Here is a 24,977-nt window from a genome sequence, read left to right on the forward strand (position 1 = left end):
AATCCATATCCGTCGGGTTTTTATTTTTTATATCCATATCCAAATCCATATCCATATCCATCGGATATATCCGTTTCATTCGGATTCGGGTTCGGATAAAATTTCAGGTATCCATACCCATTGACATCCCTACGCACAATAGACTCTGTGCTGGTAATGGGCCCAGCTCGCTGTCCATATTAGGCCATCATAATTCATGCCATGCTCCCGCCAAGTAACATATTTAATAACAAGAGTCCTTGGACTCTAAAAAGGCCTATCTGTGAGCTCACTCAAAACGTATTCTTTGTTAAGACCTGCCGAAACAACATAAACTTTATTTAGTGGTCTTACAAACTGAACCGCATTAAGCCCAAGAGCAAATTTTAGTTCTATACATTAAATTTAATTACTACAGTTGAAACTGCATAAAAATACTTAACTGTGATAATTTTAAATAAACCACAGTTCCGATTATATTTGTTTTGTTTAATAATTTTAAAGTAGTACCTCTTGTTTAATAATTTCACCACTCAATATATAAAATACCAAAGTTTATGAATATAATTCTTAATTCCATGCAATCAAATGTATGTATTTAACATTTTTATTTTTTTAACCACATGCATTTTTCTATCAACAATGCATTTTCCAGTACAGATGACCAAACGTCATTTCGTGTTGGTGTTGCTGCATATATAATGCATCTAAATATGCAGCAAACTCTCCAAGCTAATAACCTTTTAATTTTTGCCTCTCTTACCTAGCCAAGAAAAGAATCAATACAAACAAGTGAAAGGCGAGATGTACGGCAGGCTCCCCGCAAATTGCGGCCCAGTGGGGCCTACCAGGGGTTTTGTCGCAAATGTTCGCAATTTCCGCGCCACCCCCCCCTGCCCGCTCTTTCTCTCTCCACGTGGTCCCACTCCCCCCAGCGGCTTCCTCTCGCTCGCCGCCGTCCGATCTCCTCGCCGAGATCTGCCGGGGTTCGCGGGTAGCCTGTACGGGTGGGGCCTACCAGGGGGTTCGTCGCGGATACCCCCGGTACCTCCCTCCGCGTTGCCCCCCACGGTTTCGTCTCTCTCCCCGTCGTACGTTCCCCTCCCCGAGATTCGACGGGATTCGCGGCGTGATCCTCGACCGGGGAGATNGCCCTTCCGCCCCGCTCTTTCTCTCTCTTCCCCCGCCGTCCGATCTCCTCGCCGAGATCCTCCGGGGTTCGCGGATAGCCGCGTTTAGGGGTTTCGTTGGGGCCCACCAGCGGAGGCGTCGTAGGTACCTCCCTCCGCGTTGCCCCCCACGGTTTCGTCTCTCTCCCCGTCGTACGTTCCCCTCCCCGAGATTCGACGGGATTCGCGGCGTGATCCTCGACCGGGGAGATCTGCCGAGGATCTCGCCCGATCTCTCCCATCTGACTTCCAGATTTGGCGCCTCTCTCTCTCCGATCTCTCTCCGATCTCCCCACAGGAATCCGCGCTCTCTTCGACCTCCTGCCGGGATCCGTGGCGCGATCTTCGCCGGTGGGGATCTGGCGAGGATCTTCTTCTCCTCCTCCCCCTCCCCATTGCGAGGCTCCCCTCCCCATCGCGTGCCTCGCAAGCCCCCGCGCCCTCTCCGTTGCGCCTGCTCCCTGTCCGACGAAATGCCGAGCCGATAGCGGGGCGCTCCGCGGGCATGGATTTTTTCCCTCTCCGCCTTGCCACACCCTCGGCTCGGTGCAACCATACGACAGCTGCGTTCTTCGTGCAGGTATGTAGATCTATTTAACACCTACGGAATTTACTGCTTTTGTTGTAAATAGTTGTGAATTTAATTTGTAGCTAGGGATTAGCTTACGAATTATGATGCTCTTTGGAACTGTAGGAGATGGTGGTGACGGAGCCGTGGAGGGCGCGGCGGAGGCGGCCCCGGTGGTGCACTCGAAGCGGCGCCTGAGATTGTTCGGCGTGAATTTGGAGTGCGCTCCCGACTTGGAAGAGGCGCCGCAGACGGCAAGATCAGTGTTCGGTTTAGTGAACCAAACTGCGTGCAAGCCAACCCCGTCGGCACCTTATTATTGGTAATTAGCAGCACCGAGCTTAATTGCATTTGTTAATCCCTAGATAGTGATAAACACTAGCTAGTATTGTAACTAAGTAGTACTCAAGAACTGTGCCATTGAGCCTGCAGTCAAATAAATGGAACATCAGAAACTATCGTGCTTACTCAAATAGATAACAAAAAGAAGCAGCTTCGTTGTATTGGAAGAAAAGCAAACCTGGATATGAATTGCTGCTTTAGTTTGCTTTCTGAACCTAAATTAATTGTGAGCCGAGGGCGACAGCGATCGATCGGAGGAGCTCGCGAGCCCCCGCACTCTCTCCCTGGCGCCTGCGCCCTGTTCGACGAAATGCCGAGCTTATCGCAGGGCACTCCGCGGGCATTGGAGAGGTGGGGCGCGGCACTGGCGATGGGATTTAGGTGACGATCCGTCGCCGAAGACAGCGGCGGCGGTGGCGCACAACATGCCGTACGATCCCATCGGCGGTGGGCCTAATTAGAGAATAGAAATGGTTAACCAATGTCTGTTTGTCTTTCTTCTCTGATCCATCTTGACATCTTGATATTTCGAAACTGTGAACATTTTTTGACTGGATGACTATTTATCAGTAGCTAAGACACAGTTGTTAAGCTACTCTTGATATGCTTTAGAGATTTATAGTACTTCCATACTTTGGGGCTTTGGGCTATTGTTGACGGTGTTGATTCCAAAAATTGAGATCAAGATAGTCAATCAACACTACTTTGAACTTGCTATAGATAAAAATCATCGTTCTTGACTGTTTTAGGCTGGACCATGTCATTGACAGGAAATGAATAGCATCAGTGTTGGAATGCTACAACATAGTATTGGTTTATAGCTGAGAGCTAGAGCTACCAACTTTTGTTTGGTTAATTAAACAATTTATGAAGTAGAAAATTTACAGATTTAGGCTGATCAAACAAAGTCCCTTTTTCCAGCGATCAAATTATCAACTTTCAGACCACTTGATCCTTGGGAAAGAGATGTCCTGGTAAAATTGATTGTCTTCTTTTCTTGGTCTTTCCATGTTTCAAATGGTACCTATTTATTAAGATGATTACTTGATCAGTTTTTCAATTTCTCATTATTAATCTTGGAAGTGTGAAAACTTCAGACATCATTAAGATTATAACATAAGAGGGAACAAGTCATCCTCTAATAATGCTAACTACATTGATCAACATAGAGAGATCAGAATGGACACTGATGGGATGACATACGAGGTGTGTTTGGTCATTCGTTTGCATCTCTATTATTTGATACTGTTATCTTATTTCTTTTCTCTTTCCTTTTCTTTCTGCCTGTATCTTTTTCTTCTTATTTGCTTAAGCTTCATACTGTGTTATACTTAGGTATCTCTTCATGAATGGCTTATTAAGTTATCCTTTTGTGCTAAGAAATATCAATTGGCTGTGTACCTTTCTTTTAAACACTCACATTTTTATTAGGAAATGTGCCGGTCTCCGCTTAATTAGTGTCATGAGTTTTAAAACCTTTTCTATAATTTAAACTTTTTTTAATGCTGTCTTATAGTATCTGCTGGGAAAATGGACTATGTGGTGCATATGGGCAAGCTCGATTTAAACAGTGAAAGTGCTTATATGAAGAGTTATTTTTTGCTATGCTGATTTATGAACAAAGAGATTCTATGAAGAGTTATTTTTAAGTTTGAGATAACTGTGAAGCATCTAAGCTTACCAGAAGAACTGCTTTACTGGGCCTAATTTTGCTTTTTTTGATTAAGGGCTTCTTTGGATGCTAGAATAACTAGGTGGAATGCAATCACTTTTGTTTATTAAATTAATTATTATCAAAGAATATTCCCATTCAAGACAACTTATTCCATATATTAAATCAGCCTTTCGAGAAATCTACTTTTTTTTTTTCGTAGATGATGTTTCATTAAATCAGATTAATTCTCTTCAATCTGATCTGCTGCTCCGTTGTCATCGGAATAGACTACAAAAGATGTTGAAAGCTGAAGCTTCAATAAAAGGAATGATGAAACTGAACAGCAACCTTTTTTTTGGTTTTTTGTTATTTCAATGATAGAAGAACGATCTTAGCATAGCCTGATAGTATAAAAGGATAGCTTTGTTTTATTATTGCTTTCTTTTTTTGTTTTATCGCAACTATTATCATAATAAATATCAGAAAGAGCATTTTTTACCCAACTTCTAATTTTGTTGTGAGTTCTATGTGCTAATCTTGCGTTGTTTACAGGTGCTGCATTGCCGTTCAAGGAGAAAACAGAGTTACTGGTATAATATCCGTTTTCTGCTGAATTAAACTAAATCTTTGTGACTGCCATTTGTATGTATTTGGAATGCGCTCCATACAGATACCAATTACTCATATGTTGCAAAACAATGGCAGTTCTGAGAACATTACAAGCACGGATAAAATCGAGGTGTCACCGAATACAGCAGCTAATGCAAAGGTTTGTTGTACAGAAACAGAAACCCCCTTTCAAGTGGCTGTTACAACGGCAAGAGATCGTGATATCTATGTTTATGCAAGGTGTAAACTAAGAAGAAAAATTTTAAATCAATGTAAATGTGTAGATTTTAGGTGAAATTTTCTGGCGATTGTTCATATGTGCTTCACATCCTTCATAATTTCTTTCCTATTTTTCCTCTTCTATTTGTTTTGGTCAAATTTAAGTTTGTTACCTCCTATTCTTTAATTTCTTTCTAAGTTTGCTCTTTTCGATTCACATGATGTTTTCTCATGTGATTAACAGAAAACTTAGATTACAGATTTTTCTAACTACCATTACATTATTACATGTTTTTTTGTCATTCTATTTTAATTTTTATTTATTCTCAAATTTATAGCTAATCAATATAATCGTTTTCAAAGTATCATTTGAGTTTGTTTAATCATGTATTTCATTTGTAGGACTACTTTCATAATAATTTATTATACAATTATATAACTTTTGGTCCCATCATCTATTCTCATAGTTTCTAAATTTTCAGCTAAATTATTTGTTTATCATCTTGCAATAATTACATAATTTGTTGTCATTTTATATATTTTCATTTTTATTGTCATTCCCATATTTTTTTAGAATTTTTAGCTAAATTATTTGTTTATCATTTTTCAATAATTATATAATTTGTTGTCATTCCATCTATTTCCATTTTTGTTGTCATTCCATTTATTTCATATTTCTCAAATTTTTTAACTAATTATTCTATTCGCCTATTTAAAACTTATATATTTTGTTGTCTTTGTAATATTTAAAACAATATTTTTTTAAAATATTCGTTCAGAAGTAAAAAATAGTTATGTTTATTGACTTAAATTGCATCTTTCATAAATGTGAAAGCTTTGTCTGGTTTGGTAAAAACTATATATTGTTAAAAAAAAGAAAAACAAAACTTCTATAGAATATTATATATATATATATAATAAAAATTTATAACTCTTTTTTTCTCCCTACACTTATAAATCTCAATAGTCATTTTTATCCTCATTTTTTTAAGAATTTCTGACTAAATTTTTTATTTTAATATTTGTGAACTATTATATAAGAAAACTGTATTTACATATTAAAAAAATTATAATTAAATATTTACGTCAAAATTGTCCGCGGCGAAGCGCGGGTACTACACTCGTATCATATATTTTTGTGATTTGAATACTTTCCAATTTTGTAGTACCAGAGAGTCTTTTATCACCGAATATAAGGTTGGTATAAGAAAGCATTGAGACCCATTTAATGCGTGTTTCTGGTGCGACTAATTAAATGTACATCATAACTGAAAACTTTTTATTTCAGGCAGACATAACAAAAATAGACTTATGGATTCAAAAGGCCGGGCTCGAACAAAGGTCAGCCCAAGAAGATACGGGCGGTAACATAAGTATTCCGTCCCGCCTAACAAAATAGCGAACCGGTTCCCAACTTCAATAGAGAAAAATATGGACCAGATGGGCCTAGCTTCGGTTTAGGCCGTTCGTATCAATTTAATGTTTGGACCCATCCTGCTCCCGCGGCAACGGCACTCCCGACTACGCCGAGATGGCGCGAGTTGCGGAAACAAGTTGCGGCACCAGTTCGTGAGGGTACCCGTGGAGCACTTCAGGAAGACGACGAGGGCGAACCAGCGGTGCGCCGAGGAGGTGGTCTCAGCTGTCCTCTTTGGCTTGTGGGTGGCCTCAGTCGACGACTCCCTGCCCAGGGAGGACGCTGTCACCCACCTCACCTCCTTTGTCTCCCGCCTCCTGGTGCNATTTTAATATTCTTTAAGCCTATTAATATTTTTTTTTTGTAATTATAATATTCTTTAAGCCTTTTAAATTTTAATAAAAAAATGCTATTCATATAAATTTTATTTTGGTACTTGACGTATACTTATTTCTTGTCTTTATCAACTTTTGTTCATCTTGTAGTAATCCCTAGGTATCCGGACTATCTTGGTTGTGTGTTGTTGAAGATAAAAATGAAAATTATCAATATGGCAATAAACTTGGCTTATACACTTTTTAACTAGGGATTGCATATTCAGGGGGGAGAGTGGTTATGAAAATAAAAAATTATGTACATAGAAAGATGTGGAAAGAGTTACATCCCGAAGGGAGTGTGAAACTACCACCACATGTAGGAAAGAGCTACCACCCCGGTCGTCCGGTAAGTGTGTGAAGCTACCACATGTTTGTGATGTATCTAAAATAAAAAAAAGGATAGATTTTTGGTGATATAAGGTTGGAGAGTGATTATAAAAATAAAATATTATATGCGTAAAAGATGTGGAAAGAGTTACATCCCAAAGGGAGTGTGAAAACTACCACCACATGTAGGAAAGAGCTACCACCCCGGTCGTCCGGTAAGTGTGTGAAGCTACCACATGTTTGTGATGCATCTAAAATTAAAAAAGATATAAATTTTTTGGTGATACAAGGCTGGATATGCTTAAAAGATGCTCAAAGAGCCACCCCAGGTGCTCGAATTATGCAATCTTCTAATTATAAAGTTTATTGGCCAAGTTTATATCATATGGCAATCTTCATTTTCTAACTTCATGATCTATTACATCTTGATAGTTTTTGTACCTCTGGATTACTTCGTGATGACGTGAGTATGATAAATGTAGGTTTTAAGTATTATTATAAATTCTCTTTTGGTGTTTGTTGTATTTGGATTAGATTATAATTTTTTATGAAATTGGAATGATTTTGTTGCATCTTGTGTGAAGATATGGTGTTCAAGTACTTACAGTATTCATTTCTATGTTTAACAGATCAAATATTTTTGGATATTCAAATTTGAGTTTTGGATGATTTTTAAATTCAATTTTTGACATTTGACTTACTGATTTCTCGGAATAGACTTTTGATTTCTGGCCTTCCGGAACACGTTTGATTTTTGGAAACGACCTTCAAGTTCCGCTCAAATCTAACGTGGTTTCTTTGGGGAATTTTTTCATTAAAAGGCTTAAAAAATATTGTAAGCCTAATACTATACATTTTTCGGAGTTTAGATGTAGAAAACATTTAAAAAACGTGAAATTCACCACTTTCTAAAAACAGTAAACCATTCACCGCCTACAATTAGTTTTGTAAATAAAAATTTTGAATGCCAGTTTTTACAATTAAAATGTTGTGCAGGCTTAGTAGCCCAAAAAGTCCTCTCTGTCAGGATCATTTTTTCGGATTGAGGTTATACTTGGCAAATTTTGGCTCTAGCAAGATATAACGCCTATAGTGGCTTTAGTAAGATATAACAATTGTAGTGGATGGTTGCTTGAGAATTGATTTAGATAGCCTTAATACTAGGGCAAAGACCACAATGCACATCATGAAAATTAGCTTCTTTCTGAAAGTGGAAGGTGCCTTCAGAGGGTAGCATTGGCTGTATATAATTAGTATCACACAGAACTACGACTATAGATTTGAGAGTATATAGGATAGATTATAGATGTTTATTTAGTTGAGCCTATGTAGAGGAATCACAAGTCTTGTATATTGATAACGATGTATTCGCTTTGTATTCTCTGAAGGAGAACAATGAGCTTTTTGTGTATGCGTGAAATTGAATATTTTGAAATGGGTTTAATAGAAATGAATTGAAAGTACGAAAAATTTAACTACTCTGGTTTTGAAGTGTTGTACTTTGTGAAAAAGCACCAACTGACTTCTCATTAAACCCTCTTCGCTGCTTGTTAAAACCCTCCAAAGTGTATTTTCCGCTTTTGAGGTCTGTAAGCACATTACAACTTTCAAACGTAGCCAAAGCTCCAAACTTTTTATTTTCTCGAATGCTTCAGTACAGGTGGTTATAGCCAAAAGTTGAAACAAACGCTAGGCCGAATCGGTACTAGACCCAATTGAACTAGGAAGCTATTTGAGGATAAAATGATACTACACCTAAATACCTAATTGAAGTTATTTCTGAGGATGTTCCATGTAAAGTTTATTTGTGTTGTACAATGGAGATAAGAGTAGATCCGTTAGCCAGCGAATCTATTATGTTATTTTGCACATCTGAGGTTTTATGGTGAAGCAGGAACTGAATGCCAATTTGACTCTCGAGGACATTGATTTGTAAGAGTTACACTAGCTTTGTTTTGGTTGATGCTGGGGAGGACTTTAGTATGTATACATGCCACCATTAAGTACTATACGTTGTGCGTCATATCATCACACTACCCAATTTTAGTCGAGTGTTTCTTTTAGTGATTCAGAAAGCAGAAATTTTAGCTTCAGTTATGAACTTGAGATGATAGACCTTGTTGTAGTTCAGGACTATGAGCCTTTGGAGAAGAAAACGACAATTTGGAGCTTTTGTTTCTTCTGCAGAGGTAAGTTGTTGGGGGATTCTAAAGAACAAGTGGTTAGTATTTAGCCTTTTATAGATGGAGTCAAAGAATGTGAAACCGAATGCTTTTCAGGATTCTTTTTGAGTGATGACTCTCTACACTTTGTGAAATTTAAAAGTGTGGATTCAAACCTGCAATTACAGATGGAGAAGCTATTAGGGAATTCTATAAAAAAAGGCAAGAGTTGTTGCTTTTGAAGATGTGGATATCGGAATAAGTTTTTGAGAAAGCAGTAAAAATTTTGGATCAGTTGATTTTTAAGGGAACCTAATTTGGATGTTCAAGACTCGATTACTGTTATGAAAGTTATGTTGTGTAGCAATAACGTGTTCATGAGTTCTAGGATATAGAAGAGAGAACAAAGTTTTTATAACAGATTTTTTTTTCCCTGACTATTGAGGTACTTGATTAATTGAATTGCAGGATGAATTTTACTTATGATTCCATCTTCATAATGTTGGTGACGAATTCGTCTTTTTAAGTTGAACTAAAGAATTATTTGATTGATGGGAATTTGTTGGATTGATCAATAAAATATCATGAATTGAGATTTTGGCACAACATTTTGTGCTGATTTGTGTTAAGAAAATTATCATATTTGTTGTATTGAAAGGAATATTTGGACGTTTATCTGTGAATTTTGGTTCAATCGATGTTTAGAGCTTAAGGTAGAGTTCCTTATATGAAGCCACTAATACTTTTTGTTCTTTGATCATATCTGCTGTGATTATTCTATATGAGTCGACTCCCAAAAGTTATATCGACTGGTATCTGTTGAAACTAGTTTGTGGATGTATCTATTATCATGCTCTTTTCTTTAGGTTTACTTGCTTTATTAATCTATTGCGGCTTTGTCAGGTTTGAGCTTGGGTTTAATCTCTTTCATGAATGCAAGGTAGACATTATTGATTCATTAATATGACTGTTTATATTTAGTTTTGTGTTCACAATTCTGTTGCTTATTTTGTTTTCACAAAGCAAACTCGTAGTGTCTATTTGCAATTCGGAGGATGTGACTAACTGCCAAAGCAGTTAGGTGTAGTCTTCTGATTTGAACTCAGGATAATAACTTTGCTTGGCATTGATTTTTTTTTTTTTTGCTTGGGTGGGGGTGGGGCAGGGGTAGGGGGCGGGTTCAGTTTTCTTTTTGTTGCTATCATATGCAAGATGAGGCTATGTGGGAGTTATCTTGCACTAAAATTAGTTAGACTCGGAACAAATGTCTCAGAAAGAGTAGCAATCGAACGTTCGTATACAGAAATTAGATTCTCTTGGTCAAATTATCGTTATTTTGTAATTAATGGATCAACTTGATTATACTGTAGCTTTGACACCTTTCTTAAGGTAAATGCAATTTCATTAGCCAAATTAGACTTGGAATTTTGGCGTTGATTCCTTAAAGCCGAATTTGCTTTTGATCCGTTTGCAACAATTTATTTTTTTTGGTATTGTTACTTTATTTTTTTCTAACCCTAAAGTAGACTTATGTCGACACTCCTATCTAGATAACTATAGCCATATCCATATTTGATTTTCCATGGATCCACAACTGCTGGTTGATCCGCGTTATCTGCTCCTTTAAAACTCGACATACCAATCTATTCAAAACCACCTTAGTCTATCTAGGTTGACAACGATCCATGGATTAGATGATCCCTCAGGTCTATAGGATTGTCCAACTATGAACAGTCTGTGGTAATTCAAGTGGTGTTGCAGGGTGGTTCTGCTAGACGATAAAAAGATTCGAGTTCTGTAAATTAAGCATCCCTATTACAAATGGCATCCATAAATAAGTGTGTTGATTTAAGTTTGGTTTTACTATCTGCAGCTACAGTGTTTTCCAAATAGGTACCTAAACTTCAAAAATTTTGAATTTACTACCTGACCTTGCAGTGCTTTTATCCTTTTTGACAGAATGTTATGTTCTATTACTTGGTAAATTTCTATAAAAAATGTGAACAAATACTTGTAGTTTTAGTAAAATAAAACTTTTGATCTACGGGTTCAGTTGGTTTGGTATTCCAATTATTGAAACATATTTAATATATAAATCTTCGGATCCACATCTGATCTCTAGTTTATCTTTTTCCTTTATAAAACTCCAAAGAGAATAAGAGAAAAATGATCCAATGATGGTATTTAATGCCAATATAACCTTCGACATTAAGGTATCGTTTGATTTAGGAATAAGCTATTCCTAGTTATTCCTGGTATAGGTACAACTCTAATTTTGCTTTTGGATAAAAATTGGGTTATTCTAGTGTTTCAAAGTTAGATTGAAATAATGAGAATAAGAGTAATTATAGTTCTAAAATAATAATATTTTTCTAATTAATTAACATAAAAATATTAATGAAATAATAATTTAACTTATTTAATTAAATGTGAATTAATAAATTAATTAACGAGTATTGTTAATTAATAATTTAATTAATCATAAGTAATTTAATAAATTAATAAATCAATAAATAAATTAGTTAATTATTTAATAGCTAGGTACTTAGTTAAGAAAATAATTAGACTAGTCAAAATATTAATTAGCTAATCAATATAAATATTAGCTATTGCGTAAACATACTAAATAGTTAATTTTTATTTAATTATAAATAATAAATTAATTGCGCCAATAGTCAATTAAATATTTATTGAGTAATAAATTAACTAGTTAATTATTGTAAATAAATTAATATATAATACATTAATTAATAATATTTTATTATCAAATAAGTAGAGATTTAAGGCGTGCCATCCTCTTAACGAGTTATCCTAGCATAACCCGTTATAAGAGGACCTAGTTTTTTTTTTTTTTTGGAGGGGAAGGGGAAGGTGGAATAAGGGGGGGAATAACGCTTTTATTACTCTTATTAGTTTTCGAAATAAACAATGCATAAGAAGTGTGCTGTACCTGCATAGGGTGGTTCAATTTGGCTCATGGGTACTATAGTTCCATGCAAAGGCGACACTCGCGGCACTAGGCGATACATGGGTGGCACTCCACAATTTCTAGTGCCAGTCGACCCAGACTTGTGCCATGTTCGGTCACCCAACCAGCACGATATGGCGTGAGGGGCAAAAGGCGATGCCTGCAGTATGCTAATTATTGGTTTTAGTATTGTAACTATTACCAATTAATTTGAGTCAGGATTGAACTCATATTATTGGATTGTTCTGGCATGTTTTGGCATTTCATAATACTACAATTATCCGGGTTCTCTAAATTAAGCATTTATGAGCTATTTGAATTTCGGGTTTTCATCCTGAAAATTAGATTTTGATCGGTGTCATTATACGAGTTATTTTTACAATAGCTTATTGATTTTGATTTTGGATCTTCATGGGCTAACTAGCTTTATTAAAAATGCCATGACCCTTTAGGGCCCTTTATACGACACTACCATTATCAGTATCCCGTGCCAAAAATGCAGGAATCTCCATTCTATTCTGAGCTAACGAGCAACTATAAACCACAAAATAGTGGTGGGAAGGGTGACACAGATTAGTCTCTTTCATCCGCCATTCACACATGAGGCATATTATAAATTTGAGCTTGTTCTACTCATATGACAGTTAATTTGTTGAAATTTACTATCCTATTGCTCTTTCAGTTGGACATCTATTTTTTAGTTAGATTGATGAGAATGTATCCTGGTTATTTGATGAATTACATTTTGTTGTCCTGTTAGTTCAGCTTGCCATCGTATGGTGCTGTATTTGAGTTAGTTTGGTAAGTATACATGCTAGTTATTTGTCGAGTTTTTTTTCCAAATCCTGCTAGTTCGTTCTGCTATACTAGACATCATTGTTTGAATTAGATTAATGAGTCTATATCCTGCTTATCTGCTGAATCTTATTTTGCTGTCTTGCTAGTTCTGACATCTAATTTTCTGTTAGTTAGAGTATATATGCCGGGAATTTGTCGAATCTTGTGTTTCTCTCCTGGTAGCTCAGTTTGTCATCCTGGACATCTCTTTATTTTGGAGTTAGATTGATGATTATGTATACTGGTGGTTTGTTGAATCTAACTATGCCGCCCTTCGGTATACGATCCTAGACACTTTCTTTCAGTTAGTCTACTCAGTATATATGCTGGTCCTTTGCTGTATTTTCTGCTCCTCTCTCGCCATTCAGTTTGCTATCCTGTGCATGTACTTCGAGTTAGTTTGCTCGTATGTGTTGGTTATTTGCTGAAAACCAATTCAATCTCGACCCTTTATCCTCCAGCCTATACCATTGCGATAATGTAAGCCCACAAAAAAGAGAGCTAGTAACATTGGGAAAGGCAGCATGGATTCGAACTGTTGCGTCGACCATGCCTTACATAAGTTATCTTTTAGTCTGTGCTCAATCGATTCATATCATTGTTGAATTACTGAATCTCCTTTTACCGTCCTGCTAGGTTGTCATTCTAGACATCTATGTTTGAGCTGGATTGATGAGCATATAATCTGGTTATTTGCTAATCTTATTTTGCTGTTCCTGCTCTAGAGATCTATTTTTGGGTTACTTTTATTAGCATATATGCAAGTTATTTTGTTGTTATTTGCTTAGACATCTATGTTTGAGTTTGGTGAGATCGTTAGTTAACTCATGCATCTATTCATTCTTCCATCGCCGCTTGCTATAACCACCCGCACATTCTCTCTAATTTTGTCCTGTGATTCACAGCTTGGCTTATGTTAAGAAGAGGTGATGAAAGGGTTCACATTAACCATTAAAACAGTAGGAGTAAAAATGAGCAGTGCTATTTGTAGAAGTACTAATTGCTTTCTTGTTAAAACTCTTCCTCATTTCTTGTTTAAAACCTCCAAAGTGTATTTTCTGCTTCTGAAAATAACTTTAAAGCATAGCAAGTGCTCCAAACTTTTTCATTTGTCGAATATTTATTGGTTGCTTCTTCTGAAAGTCAAAGCAGAAGCTAGGCCAAACGGGTACTAGGTACCGATTTGATCCGGTCCGTTTTTGCAGTGTCTTTTATGGCATTGTTTGCTAGATCGAGAAAGGTTGGTCTAGTGCCCATTTGGTGTAGTGTGAGACCTAAATTCTACCTTTGCTTTCAGCTGCAGGAACCTGTACCAGAACATTTTAGAAAGAAAAATTTGGAGCTTATTCTTTGGTTAGAAACTTATGATCTTTTTAGCGCAAAAACTTCAATTGGAACTTTTTCTTTATCCTGCAAAGGTAAGCTTCGTGGGAGTTTAACAGATATGGAATTCAAAGGGATCAAATAGGAAATGATACTCTGAATCATATAACTGTAATGAAATATACGATCAACCAACATTTATCGAATTTGAAAAAGAGTCAGAAGAAATGGTTTGATATGTGGACACTAAAACGAAGCCTAGGAGATTTTTTCTGGAAAAAACTAGTAGTTGTTACTTTCTAACTTCTAAGATATGTGGACGCTAAAAATTTCGAATTGAGATTCCCTTGAGTGGGCGAAATGTCATTATACCTGTCATAGAAAGATTATTATTGTTTCTTTTTTGAGGCAGCGTCATATGAAGTTAATTCGAGTTTAGGGTTTAGGGTTTAGGGTTTGTGTTATATGTCACGTTTGAGGTTTTACAAAGAATCAATGTCAATATTTACAAATATCAATTTCACTATAGAGGACATTGATTTGTAAGAGTTCCATTTTTTTGTTTACACTAGGGAGGACTATTGTCATGTTTAAAAACTATATGTAATAGATTATATCGTCACCCTACTCTATTATTATGAACGATATGTGGGATTTCTTTGAATGGTTTTCTGTAGTAATATTAGTTTTTGGTGTTCCTTAAAAGTTAGGTATTTTTCAATAATGTTGCATGTTAAGTCAAGTGTTTCTCAGTGATTAAGAAAATGGAATTTTTAGTTTTAGTTATGAATTTGAGATGATGTCATCTTGTTGTTTATTTTGTGAAGGATGTGTGAGTTCAAGCCTTGCAGATTTTGATGTAGAAGATAATTTTAATTAATATTCAGATTGCGAATCCAAATTTAAATTCAAATTCTAATAAAAGTTTATATGTTTAGTGAATATTAAATTTCAATTTAAGTTTCTGTTCTTAATTCACTTTTTTTTTTTTTCAGAATTGGATATTGAATGTAATTTGAATATTAATATCAATTGTTCATTTTGAGTTCAAATTATGAGTTTAAATTTGAATTTAAATTTGAAATCAAGTTTTATTGTCAGATTGTAAATTTAAATTTGTATTAGAGTTTGTAAATCAATCTATGAATTTAAATTTGAAGTTTGAAGTTGAAATTTGAAGTTTGAATTTTTATGGTCAATTTGATACTTAAGTTGATGATTAGTTTGGTGATTATTTTTTGGTCTTTTGTGCAACATTTGATGGTTAATTTGGTTTATCGTATCTCATATACTATTGGTATTTAGTTGGTATTTGATGGTCTGGTTATTTCAGTTTCCTCTCAAAAGCCTCTTTTTTCAGCTAGATGGTGATAATATATGTTATATGTATGCTAACCGAATCATATCTTGCTGTCTAGTTTGTTCATTTATAATAGCAAAACTGCAATTGTGGTTTATTTATAATAGCAAAAATACGAGGCTGGGGGTCCTGGTAATATAGGCATGGATGCGAGGATCTTTCCTTGCAGGCGTCTCATAAGGTACCACTTATGAATAAATCCTCATCTAATTATCAGTTAGGTATACATGCAACTTTGTGGCAAACATACCTTTTATGCCTGATATTTCAGTTTGCTCGCACAAAACTCTAATCATCGGTTAGTGTCACGGGTGTATGCTGGTTAATGTTGAATCATTTCTTGTGATCTAATTAGCCTATACTGATCCCCTGACACTAATACTTATCAATTTAATTAATATGTGGGTTTTGATTTATATGTATGCTGGTCGTGTTGGATCATATTTTGCTCTCTAAATTGTTTTTTTCTCTCGTGAACTCCAAATTATGAGTTAGTTTGTCGACTAGTTGTGTGATGAATTATACGTTCTTGTCCAATTAGCTGATTCTGCTCTCAATAAACCTATATGCGCCGAATCATATCTTGCCGTGTAGCTCTGTTTGTTCTCATAAACCTTAAAAGTACACGATGTATATTGCTGAATTGTATTTTGCTATTCTGTTCGGTTTGCTATAATTTCATATAATCTTAACAGTCTGAAAATTCTAATAATCTATTCATACAATTTCATATAATTTTAACAGCCCGAAAATTCTAATAATCTATCCATACAATTCTAACAATCAAATAAAAATTCTAATAATCCACATATGCTCCTAACGAATCACCGTCTTTAAAAAATATGGGAGAACAATTCGTCGCTTTTCGAAAAATAATCCCACGTGGCTTCTACATAGCGAAAAGACGGTTAATTTGCTAAATATAAATTTGGCCGGATTACTTTGTAAATTATAAAATTTTAGAGGGTTATTTTATAAAAAAGTTTTATGAAAGAAACTCTGAAATTATACACTTATTTGGAATCTAATATATATCTAATATTAAAATAATATACTACAACCATAAAACACGCAGGCGGATGCGGCTAAGGAGGATAAGCCACCCATCTCATCGTACTAGCAAAATGAACAGACCAGGCGCATTATAACGCAAATATTCATTAAACTTAAAGCTTAGACTTTTAGAAGCCTTTTAGAAGATGAAATTGTATGATTTTTAGTCTGAAGTTTATTAGGATTTTCAAACTGTTAAGATTGTATGAAATTATATGGATAGACTATTAGGATTTTCAGTCTGTTAAGATTATATGAAATTGTATGAAATTTTCAGGTTGTTAAGATTATATGTGATTTGTTAAAATTTTTATGTGGTTGTTAGAATTATATATGGAATATAGAAAGAAACAGTAAATAAGCGAAATGCGGTGAATGATTCATATGAAAATTAGGATGGCGGTGAACGATTCACCGTCTTCAAAGAAAATCTCCACCCTGGCGTATGGCAAAAGGAGGGTTAGTTTTTCAAATATAATTTGGACAGTTATTTTGCAAATTCTCAAAGTTTAGAGTATTATTTTGTAAAAAAATCCTCTTTCATACGACGGTCTAGCTTTTGGGTTGGGTTAGAGAACGGGGATGATTAAAGCATGAGAGAAATAAAAGGGCAAAAAAATAAAAAATGAAGCAATCAACATTCTCATGGTGCTGACGTTTAGGTCAGAAGTATCCTAAAGGTAGTTGCGTGGCTAGAAAATTTTGTTGAAAAAAAAATAAATTAGAAAAGACATGATTGCAAAAAAGAAAACAAAATGTGTACCTCCTGCGTGAAGCAGTCAGCATGCTGTTGCTGCTGCTGCTGCTACATTACATAATTTGTTAAGCTAAAAAATTATGTAACCATAGGAGAGAAGTGAAAGGGGGCTGTGACCATGACCACTATTGTCACACCCCAATAATCCCACATCGGATAGGAATGAGAATGTGATTGGGTATATAATAGACTTAGACACTAGTAATAATAATTGAGCTTAAGCATTTTGGGCCGGTTGTTGGGCCCAACGAGTTTATTGTTGCTAGTGGGTTGGGTCGTTACATTTGGTATTAGAGCCGGCTCACCAGCTGGAAGTGTGAGAAGAGTCTCGGCTGAGCCAGGGTCAGAAAGACAAGGTGATAGGCTATGCCGGAGTCTGAATGATAAGGTGACCGGTTATGCCAGGGCCTGGATGACAAGGCTAACGAGACGAGTCTCACATCGCCTGGTGATCTTGGGCTGTGTGTGTGATTGGACTGACGAGGACGTCAGGGCCTTAACGGGGGAAGTTTGTCACACCCCAATAATCCCACATCGGATAGGAATGGGGATGTGATTGGGTATATAATAGACTTAGACACTAGTAATAATAACTGGGCTTAAGCATTTTGGGCCGGTGGTTGGGCCCAACGAGTTATTGTTGCTAGTGGGCTGGGTCGTTACAACTATCTGCTTCACCCTTTGAGCTCTGGATAGATCACCGATTTATTTGGAGAGAGAGAGTAGAGGAAGAAAGGGGTTGTGAGACTCTGTCTCTCTTTATCACCATGGAAGAAGATGATCTCACTCTTTTGTTCTTTCTTTTTCAAAATTAAGATTCGTGAAGCCTACCGAAACTTAAAATTCCCTCCAATGGGGGGACAATAAATTTGGGAACGCGCGATGGGAGGATGGCGGATTCGGTAGGTGATTTAGGCGGAATAGGCTGAATTTTTCGGGATCGCAATGTGGAGAGAGAGGGAAAACTAGTTGGGCTTACCAAAATAAAGTAATCCATCGGGCTTGGACAGAGCCCAGCCCAACTACTGGATCTACCTGGACCAATGGACCATCGGCGTCATTCTACATGCAGGCCAGTTATAGGAAAATGGGTCGAACCAGCCTAAAGCGTGCGTAAAAAATCCTGATATAAGATGACACCAAAAAAAGTTAGTGAAGGTTTGATATAACATATTTAGCGCATAGTCCATGGATCTGAGCCCAACAAAATTGGATTAAGCTGCTTTACAGCCCAATCCATTATTCACGAACATGCACTGAAATGTGCTAAGAAAAGAACCGGCCTATAGCACTCTATGGCTCTTACTGTTTAATAAAATGTAATTCAACTTCTTAATGTCGGCTGTTATTGTTAGTCAGACTGCGAGGAACTTTGCATAGGGTGTAGTTAGACAGTAACTTCGGAATACAAGAATGCCTAGCCACTATATTATTGAATCAATTTTTTTTTTTATTATTGAAAAATTATGCTTTACGAGCATATGAATGTGACGAACTAAAATGTATTTTTAAGTGCAAATTGAAATTTGTAAGAATGTTAAACTGGTTTAGTCATGCTTTGGGTCACTATATTTTTTTGCCACTTGTCCTATAAATTATTTAATTTAAATATTAATTATCATATAAACAATTTTTAAAAAAATGTTTACCTCCGGGGGATACCCTTTCGAGTTTTAGAAACGAGGCCCAAATTACTTCGACCTTGCTTGTTTTCTTTTTATTCGACCAAAGACCTCCCTCTCGGGCGCCCAATTTAGTATTTCATCGAAAGAGAAAGCACCGTCAAAGCTAAACTATATTTATTGGGTATAATGACAATAATTAATAATATAATAATATGACATTGTCATGATTTCATATTGGGTTTGAACATATTTATCATATTCACTGGCATTTCACCTATGAAGTGTATCCCAATCGACATTTTTATTGTTCGCATATCCTCAGAAGTCATAAGGACTAGCTTTTTTCACAAAATTGCGTAATAGATTAATGGCAGATTTGAAGGTTATGAGTCTGGTCCAAATACAATCTTTGAGCTATAGTATGATTGCATGGACACAATGCCCATTACCCCATAAGTTGGATTTTTTTTAATGGAATGCCTGTAGGTCTATAACTAAATTATTGACAGGTCGTGACATTTCTAGACGGAAGGCCCATAGGCGTATGAAAAGATACGCGGGTAGACTACGAGACCTTGATTCAAGTATAGCCGCAGAATGATGGTACACAACCATGGTCCTCAAAAAAGGCCCAAATATGAGCTACATGTTAAAAGCCCATAGGTTCATAAAAATGCCAACTTAGCGCCTACACAATTGTATATACCCAAGTTAAATATTCATGTCATCTACTTAAGTTTTCACACTTTACAAATGGCTAATTGTATTACTGGTTGGCACTTTAAAAACCCACGCCTCGCATTTTGTCCATGTCAAGTTTCGTATCTCGTCGCCTTTGGCAAGTAAAACCAAATTGCCCTTCGTTATGCAAGCCTATATGCGTGGATCAAATACCAGCGAATATGGTAGATATGTTCAAACCCAATATAGAAGCTAGGCCAAACGGTCATTAGTCAGGCGGGGCCTTGTACTATCCAAAGAACAAGCCACCGCATAATGTGTATAATAATATGCTACTTGTTGCTTTGAAATCAAGTTGGGAAACTATGTATGCACAAATTTCACTACCAAGTATTTTTCCTATCAAAAGCAAAAATAGAACAAATGGTCCTAGATTAAATTGAAAAGTGTACTGTCAAGTGTCAACTGTCTGTCCTGTTCCTAAGGCCCATTAATTGTGAGACCCACTGATGCGAGAGATTGGATATTGTAGGTCAAAAGTGAAAACTTTGTATTTTATGGTACAAAAAAAGTCCAACTATAGACTTGTCAATGAGAAGACTTGGTGCAGTTGCACTCCAGCAGATATAGCATGGGATGAAGTCTAATTTTTAATCTTTGTTATGATCTGAAGATGATACCATCTTATTTTTTGTTGTCTAAAGGATGTGTAGTTTAACTCTTGTGGACTTTGATATTGGAGAGCGAGTCTTACAAATTTGCTATTGTGAATGGAGCATGGTTGCATTAAAGAAAATTGATATTGTACTGTTGATGACAATGGCTACTATTGAAAAGATTGAATTGCTTAATGGACTAAAAATACCATGATCCATTTGAATATCCTGCGAAGGGCCTTGATCTGTAAGGATTAAGCTTTATATTTGCAAACTTAGGCACAAGTAAGATATAACAACCATGGCGGATAATTACTTCAAAATTATTTCGATGGCTTCAACATGTGGGGCAGAATCCACTTTTTACATCATGAGGGAGAATTTTCTCCTTTCTAGTAGCAGGTGCTTCTAGAGGGTAGCACTGGCTATATTAAATTAATACATCAATTTGAAAGAACTTGATGGCACAAATTAGTTTTTTAATTAGTTGTGTGCAGCTAAATCAAAAAACTTTATTGATAAAGATATATTGATATACTATTCTCTTAAGGCGGACGATTAATTCTAAGAATTGATTTATTGATTTAGGAGATTTTGAATATAGTTCCCTCAGTAGGTGTATGTGTGAAATTTAAAATTTGAAATTGGTTTAGCAAAAATGAACTACTAGTATAGAAAATATTAATGATTTTGCTATCGAAACTTTTTAGGATCAAATTCATGTTGGGTTTGGAGGATGATAATTTGATCTTTGGTGTTAGAGGGTGCAGGGAGACGTATCGTCCATTAAACTGATTGCAAGGTGTTTTTCGTTTTCAATTAGTGTTGTCAAGCGGTGCAATTTGAAGCAACACTAACTTCTTTCTTGTTAAAATTCCCTCATTTTTTGTTAAAACCTTTCAAAGTCATTTTTTTGCTTTTGAGGCTTGTAAACATATTACAACTTCCAAACATAGCAAAAGCTCCAAACTTTTTCATTTCTCCAACATTCTACTATGGATGGCTTGAGCCGGAGTAGAAGCAAAAGCTAGGCCGAATGGGTACTAAATACCAACTTGATCTGGTCCGTTTTTGCTATGTCATATATTGATGAGCCAATATCCTGCTTATATGCTAAATTTTATTTTGCTATCTTGCAAGTTTTGTTTGCCTTCCTGCACTTACTATTTTTCTATTAGTTTGATGGCTATATGTGCGGGTTGTTTGCTATTCTTGTGTTGCTCTCGATAGCTGACCTATTTTTCAGTTAGTTTGTTTAGTATGTATGCTGGTTCTTTGCTCTATCTTATTTCCTCTCTCCATTCAGTTTACTATCTTGGGCATCTACTTTTGAGTTTTGAGTTAGTTTGCTGAACATGATGTATGTTGGTTATTTGCTGTAAAATGCTGCACTCTTGACACCTTTATCCTCCTGCATGTACCGTGGTGATGATGTAAACCTACAAAAACGACCTAGTAACATTGGGAAGGGTGGCACAGATTCCACCTGTTGCATCCACTATGCCGTGCATTAATTATCGTTTAGCCGGTGCTGATTGTACCCATCTTATTGTTAAATTACTTAGTTTGCTAATATGTGTTGGTTATCCGCTGAAAACCAATTCAATCACGACCCTTTATCCTCCAGCCTATACCATGCGATAATGTAAGCCCACAATAAGAGAGCTAGTAACATTCGGAAGGGTGGTATGGATTCGAATTGTTGCATTGACCATGTTGTACATAAGTTTATCTTTTAGTCTGTGCTCAATCGACTCATATCATTGTTGAATTGCTGTATCTCCTTTTACAGTCCTGCTAGGTTGTCATTCTAGACATCTATGTTTGAGCTGGATTGATGAGCATATAATCTGGTTATTTGCTAATCTTATTTTGCTATTCTTGTTTGCCACTCTAGACTTCTATTTATGGGTTACGTTTATATGCATATATGCAAGTTATTTTGCTGTTATTTTCTTAGACATCTATGTTTGCGTTTGGTGAGATTACATGCTAATTATCTGCTAAATCTTATTATGTTGTCGTGCTAGTTCAATATGCCGTCCTAGACATCTATTTGTTAGTTAGTTTGGTGAGTTTGTACATTGGTTTTTTGTTTAATCTTATTACTGTATTGTTAGTTTGGTTTGCTGGTTGGGCATCCTAACATTTTTCTTTCTAGATTGAGGAGTGCATATGCTAGTAGTCTGCTGAATATTTTTGGTAGGCTTCTTAGTTTAAAACCCTAAACCCTCTGTCATGTCCCGCTATCGCCAGTTTGGTCGATTCGGGCCCGTATACAGACGCCGAACAAACAGCACCTCCCCTGTCCGTCCAAGGCTCAGCAACAATGAGTACATGTATAAAAAAATAAACAATTTTCAGGATAACATTTCAATATAGTTGGCTTGCACGAGGGCAAGCAACAGAAACAAGTGAAACTGAACTTAACTAAACATGTATTCACTGTAATTTTAAAACTTTAAAACTGAACTATACATAACTCGTCATGCTCTAAAGTTTTAAACTCGCAAACCTAATGCCCTAAAAGGCTAAAATTCTTTAAGAGAAGATTAACTGAATGCCCCTCTAATGAGTTATAATATCATAGATGCCATCTTAAATTTTGAAGTATCACATGTGCACTTGTAACTTGTAGCGAAACTAACCTTTTTTTCAAGAATGTCCGGTGAGGATTTCACTAGACCTACTTGGATAAGCCATGACCAACTTAAGAGGGCTAGTTGTTTTGAAAATGGGTCTTACTAGACCGGACTGCCTACAAAGGTTCTGCCACAAATACAATTTTTTCCATCTTCTTTCTTTACCCTTTCGCCTCTACATTCGTACCTTCATCCGGGGAGTTGAGAGTCTGCTTCTTTGAAAGAAATCTTGTGAAGATCGTCAACAAATCTAGAAGCACTGCATCGAGTTTGATCTTCTCCACGCTCTTTCAAAAAGGATCTCACCCAACCCATCATTTGTCTTAGATGATTGGCGGAAGATCCTCGTTTTCAAGACCTCATGAGTTCTAGGGATTTTGAGAGCTCAAACAGTTGGATTTTGAGAGGCCGAACAGTGCACCAGTTTGGGATTAAGAATTTTTGGACAGTGTTTTGGGCCCAACAAGTTATTATTGCTAGCGGGTTGAGTTGTTATATATATATATATATATATATATAGAGTCTGGCTATTATGCTATCGGTAGCACGGAGCGCTCCGTGTTACCAAGTTGTTTTCGATAATGCGGCTTCCAAATTGACGATCGGCTCCGTTAGACTTGATCTACATTATTGAAAGTATTTGGAAACTAAATTTCAGATTTTTTTGATATCATATGACTAGTGATCAAAAGATCTCAAAATTGACAATTTTAATGGCTGATGTGGTGTGTTTGTGAGTTTAATGGTGTAAAACAATCCAAATGCGATAAAAATTTTATAGAAATTTTTTTTCAATATTTAGAGTAAGATCTGTATATCTAATCTTGAATTTAAATCTTTTATCATCATTTTTCATAGAATTTTTATTTTCAGCCGTTCAATTTTAGACTACTTGTTTGATAAGTAAATGATATCGAAAAATTATGAAATTTAGTTTCTAAATACTTTAACCCACAATCAATCTAACGGCAGCCGATCGTCGACTTGGACATCAGCATCATCGAAAACAAACTTGGAGCACCGAGCGCTCTGCTGTTGCGTTAATGGTCCAGCATCCGCCCTCGTGGCGGAGCCTATGTGGGCCATTCATTGTCGAATGAAATGGGGTGAAGCTGGTTGGGCCGAGTCATGTCGAACTGCTGTAGCCAGTGGGCCGATCACGAACGCACCGTCGTGGCGCCCTGTTTCTGTAACGCTTTAAGTGAATGGTTCGTATCTTCTAAATACTCGAGCTTTTGTTGATAATGTAGCGCCAACTGATGCCGACAAGTTACATGGAGTCCAAGTACGGGTTCGATGCCTGCACTGCTGGCAAATCGTGCAGTCGCTCAGGCCAGGGGGGAATAATGGTTGAGAATTGACACAGCGATCCTGCCTGATTGCGCGGAGCCATTGGCCCGAGGTCATATTTCTAATGGCGGAGGCTGGTTGGACCCGACTCAGTCGAGGCATGGCGTGAGCCATGGGAGTCACCATCGAACCCGTGCCGCTGTTTCTGTAATCCTCTTCAAAGGAATTGTTTGCGTATTTTCTAATACCCGACTTTGGATTAATGGTTTACCCAACATCCGACACGATCTACCGAAGTATATACCTAGTCATAATAAATATAAATATGTAGCTAGAAACTACGAATTCACCCCACACCATTAAACGCGCCGTTTTACTAGCGGATTTTTCGACTGATAACTTACTAAATTGACAGATCGTTCCGTTAAATATATCTAAAACCATTAAACTACCTAGAAATCAAATTCACAAGCACTTTCAATATTGTTCTTTATCCACAAGCAAGTGAACACAAAAATAATGCTAAAACGAATACCTAAAAATGAGATAGGAGTCTTGTAACAACATCAAGCCAAAGACTTTTAAAACTATTTAAAGAATTTTCTAATAAAATTCAATTGATTGGATATGCTTTACAGCCTAAACGCGAGAAAAACTCCTCTAACCATTACAATAACAAACATTGAAAACCTTTGAACAATTTAGCAAATGATTCAGAAAAGATAGTTAAATTTGATTTCTAAATACGAAGTGGCTAGATCATGTAATATATCGGAGTTGCGCAATTGGAAGTTCTATCATCGAAAACAAATCGTAAAAACTCGCTCGTTCCTACTCGATATTTCTACACTCAACTACAATCACACAGCACACACACACATATATTAAGATAATATATTATAAATATGAGCTAGAAATACTTTACCCAGTATTACCCATGATGCATTAAGGCTTTTCAGCGC

At 36.3% G+C, this 24,977-nt stretch overlaps 1 protein-coding gene and 1 long non-coding RNA gene across 2 annotated transcripts; both read left to right on the forward strand.

The window, feature by feature from the left end:
* On the forward strand, positions 784-4,618 carry LOC109728311. The gene is made up of 5 exons (XM_020258691.1): positions 784-1,003; positions 1,402-1,728; positions 1,843-2,038; positions 4,265-4,302; positions 4,418-4,618. The coding sequence occupies exons 1-5, from the start codon at positions 784-786 to the stop codon at positions 4,570-4,572; spliced, it is 936 nt and encodes a 311-aa protein (XP_020114280.1). The 3' UTR covers positions 4,573-4,618.
* Positions 11,539-21,862, forward strand: LOC109727812. The gene is made up of 3 exons (XR_002220835.1): positions 11,539-13,316; positions 15,419-15,492; positions 21,540-21,862. It is a non-coding gene; the product is annotated as an uncharacterized LOC109727812 (long non-coding RNA).

The sequence above is a fragment of the Ananas comosus genome, linkage group 23 (assembly GCF_001540865.1).
Source record: "Ananas comosus cultivar F153 linkage group 23, ASM154086v1, whole genome shotgun sequence".
Taxonomy (NCBI): Eukaryota; Viridiplantae; Streptophyta; class Magnoliopsida; order Poales; family Bromeliaceae; genus Ananas; species Ananas comosus.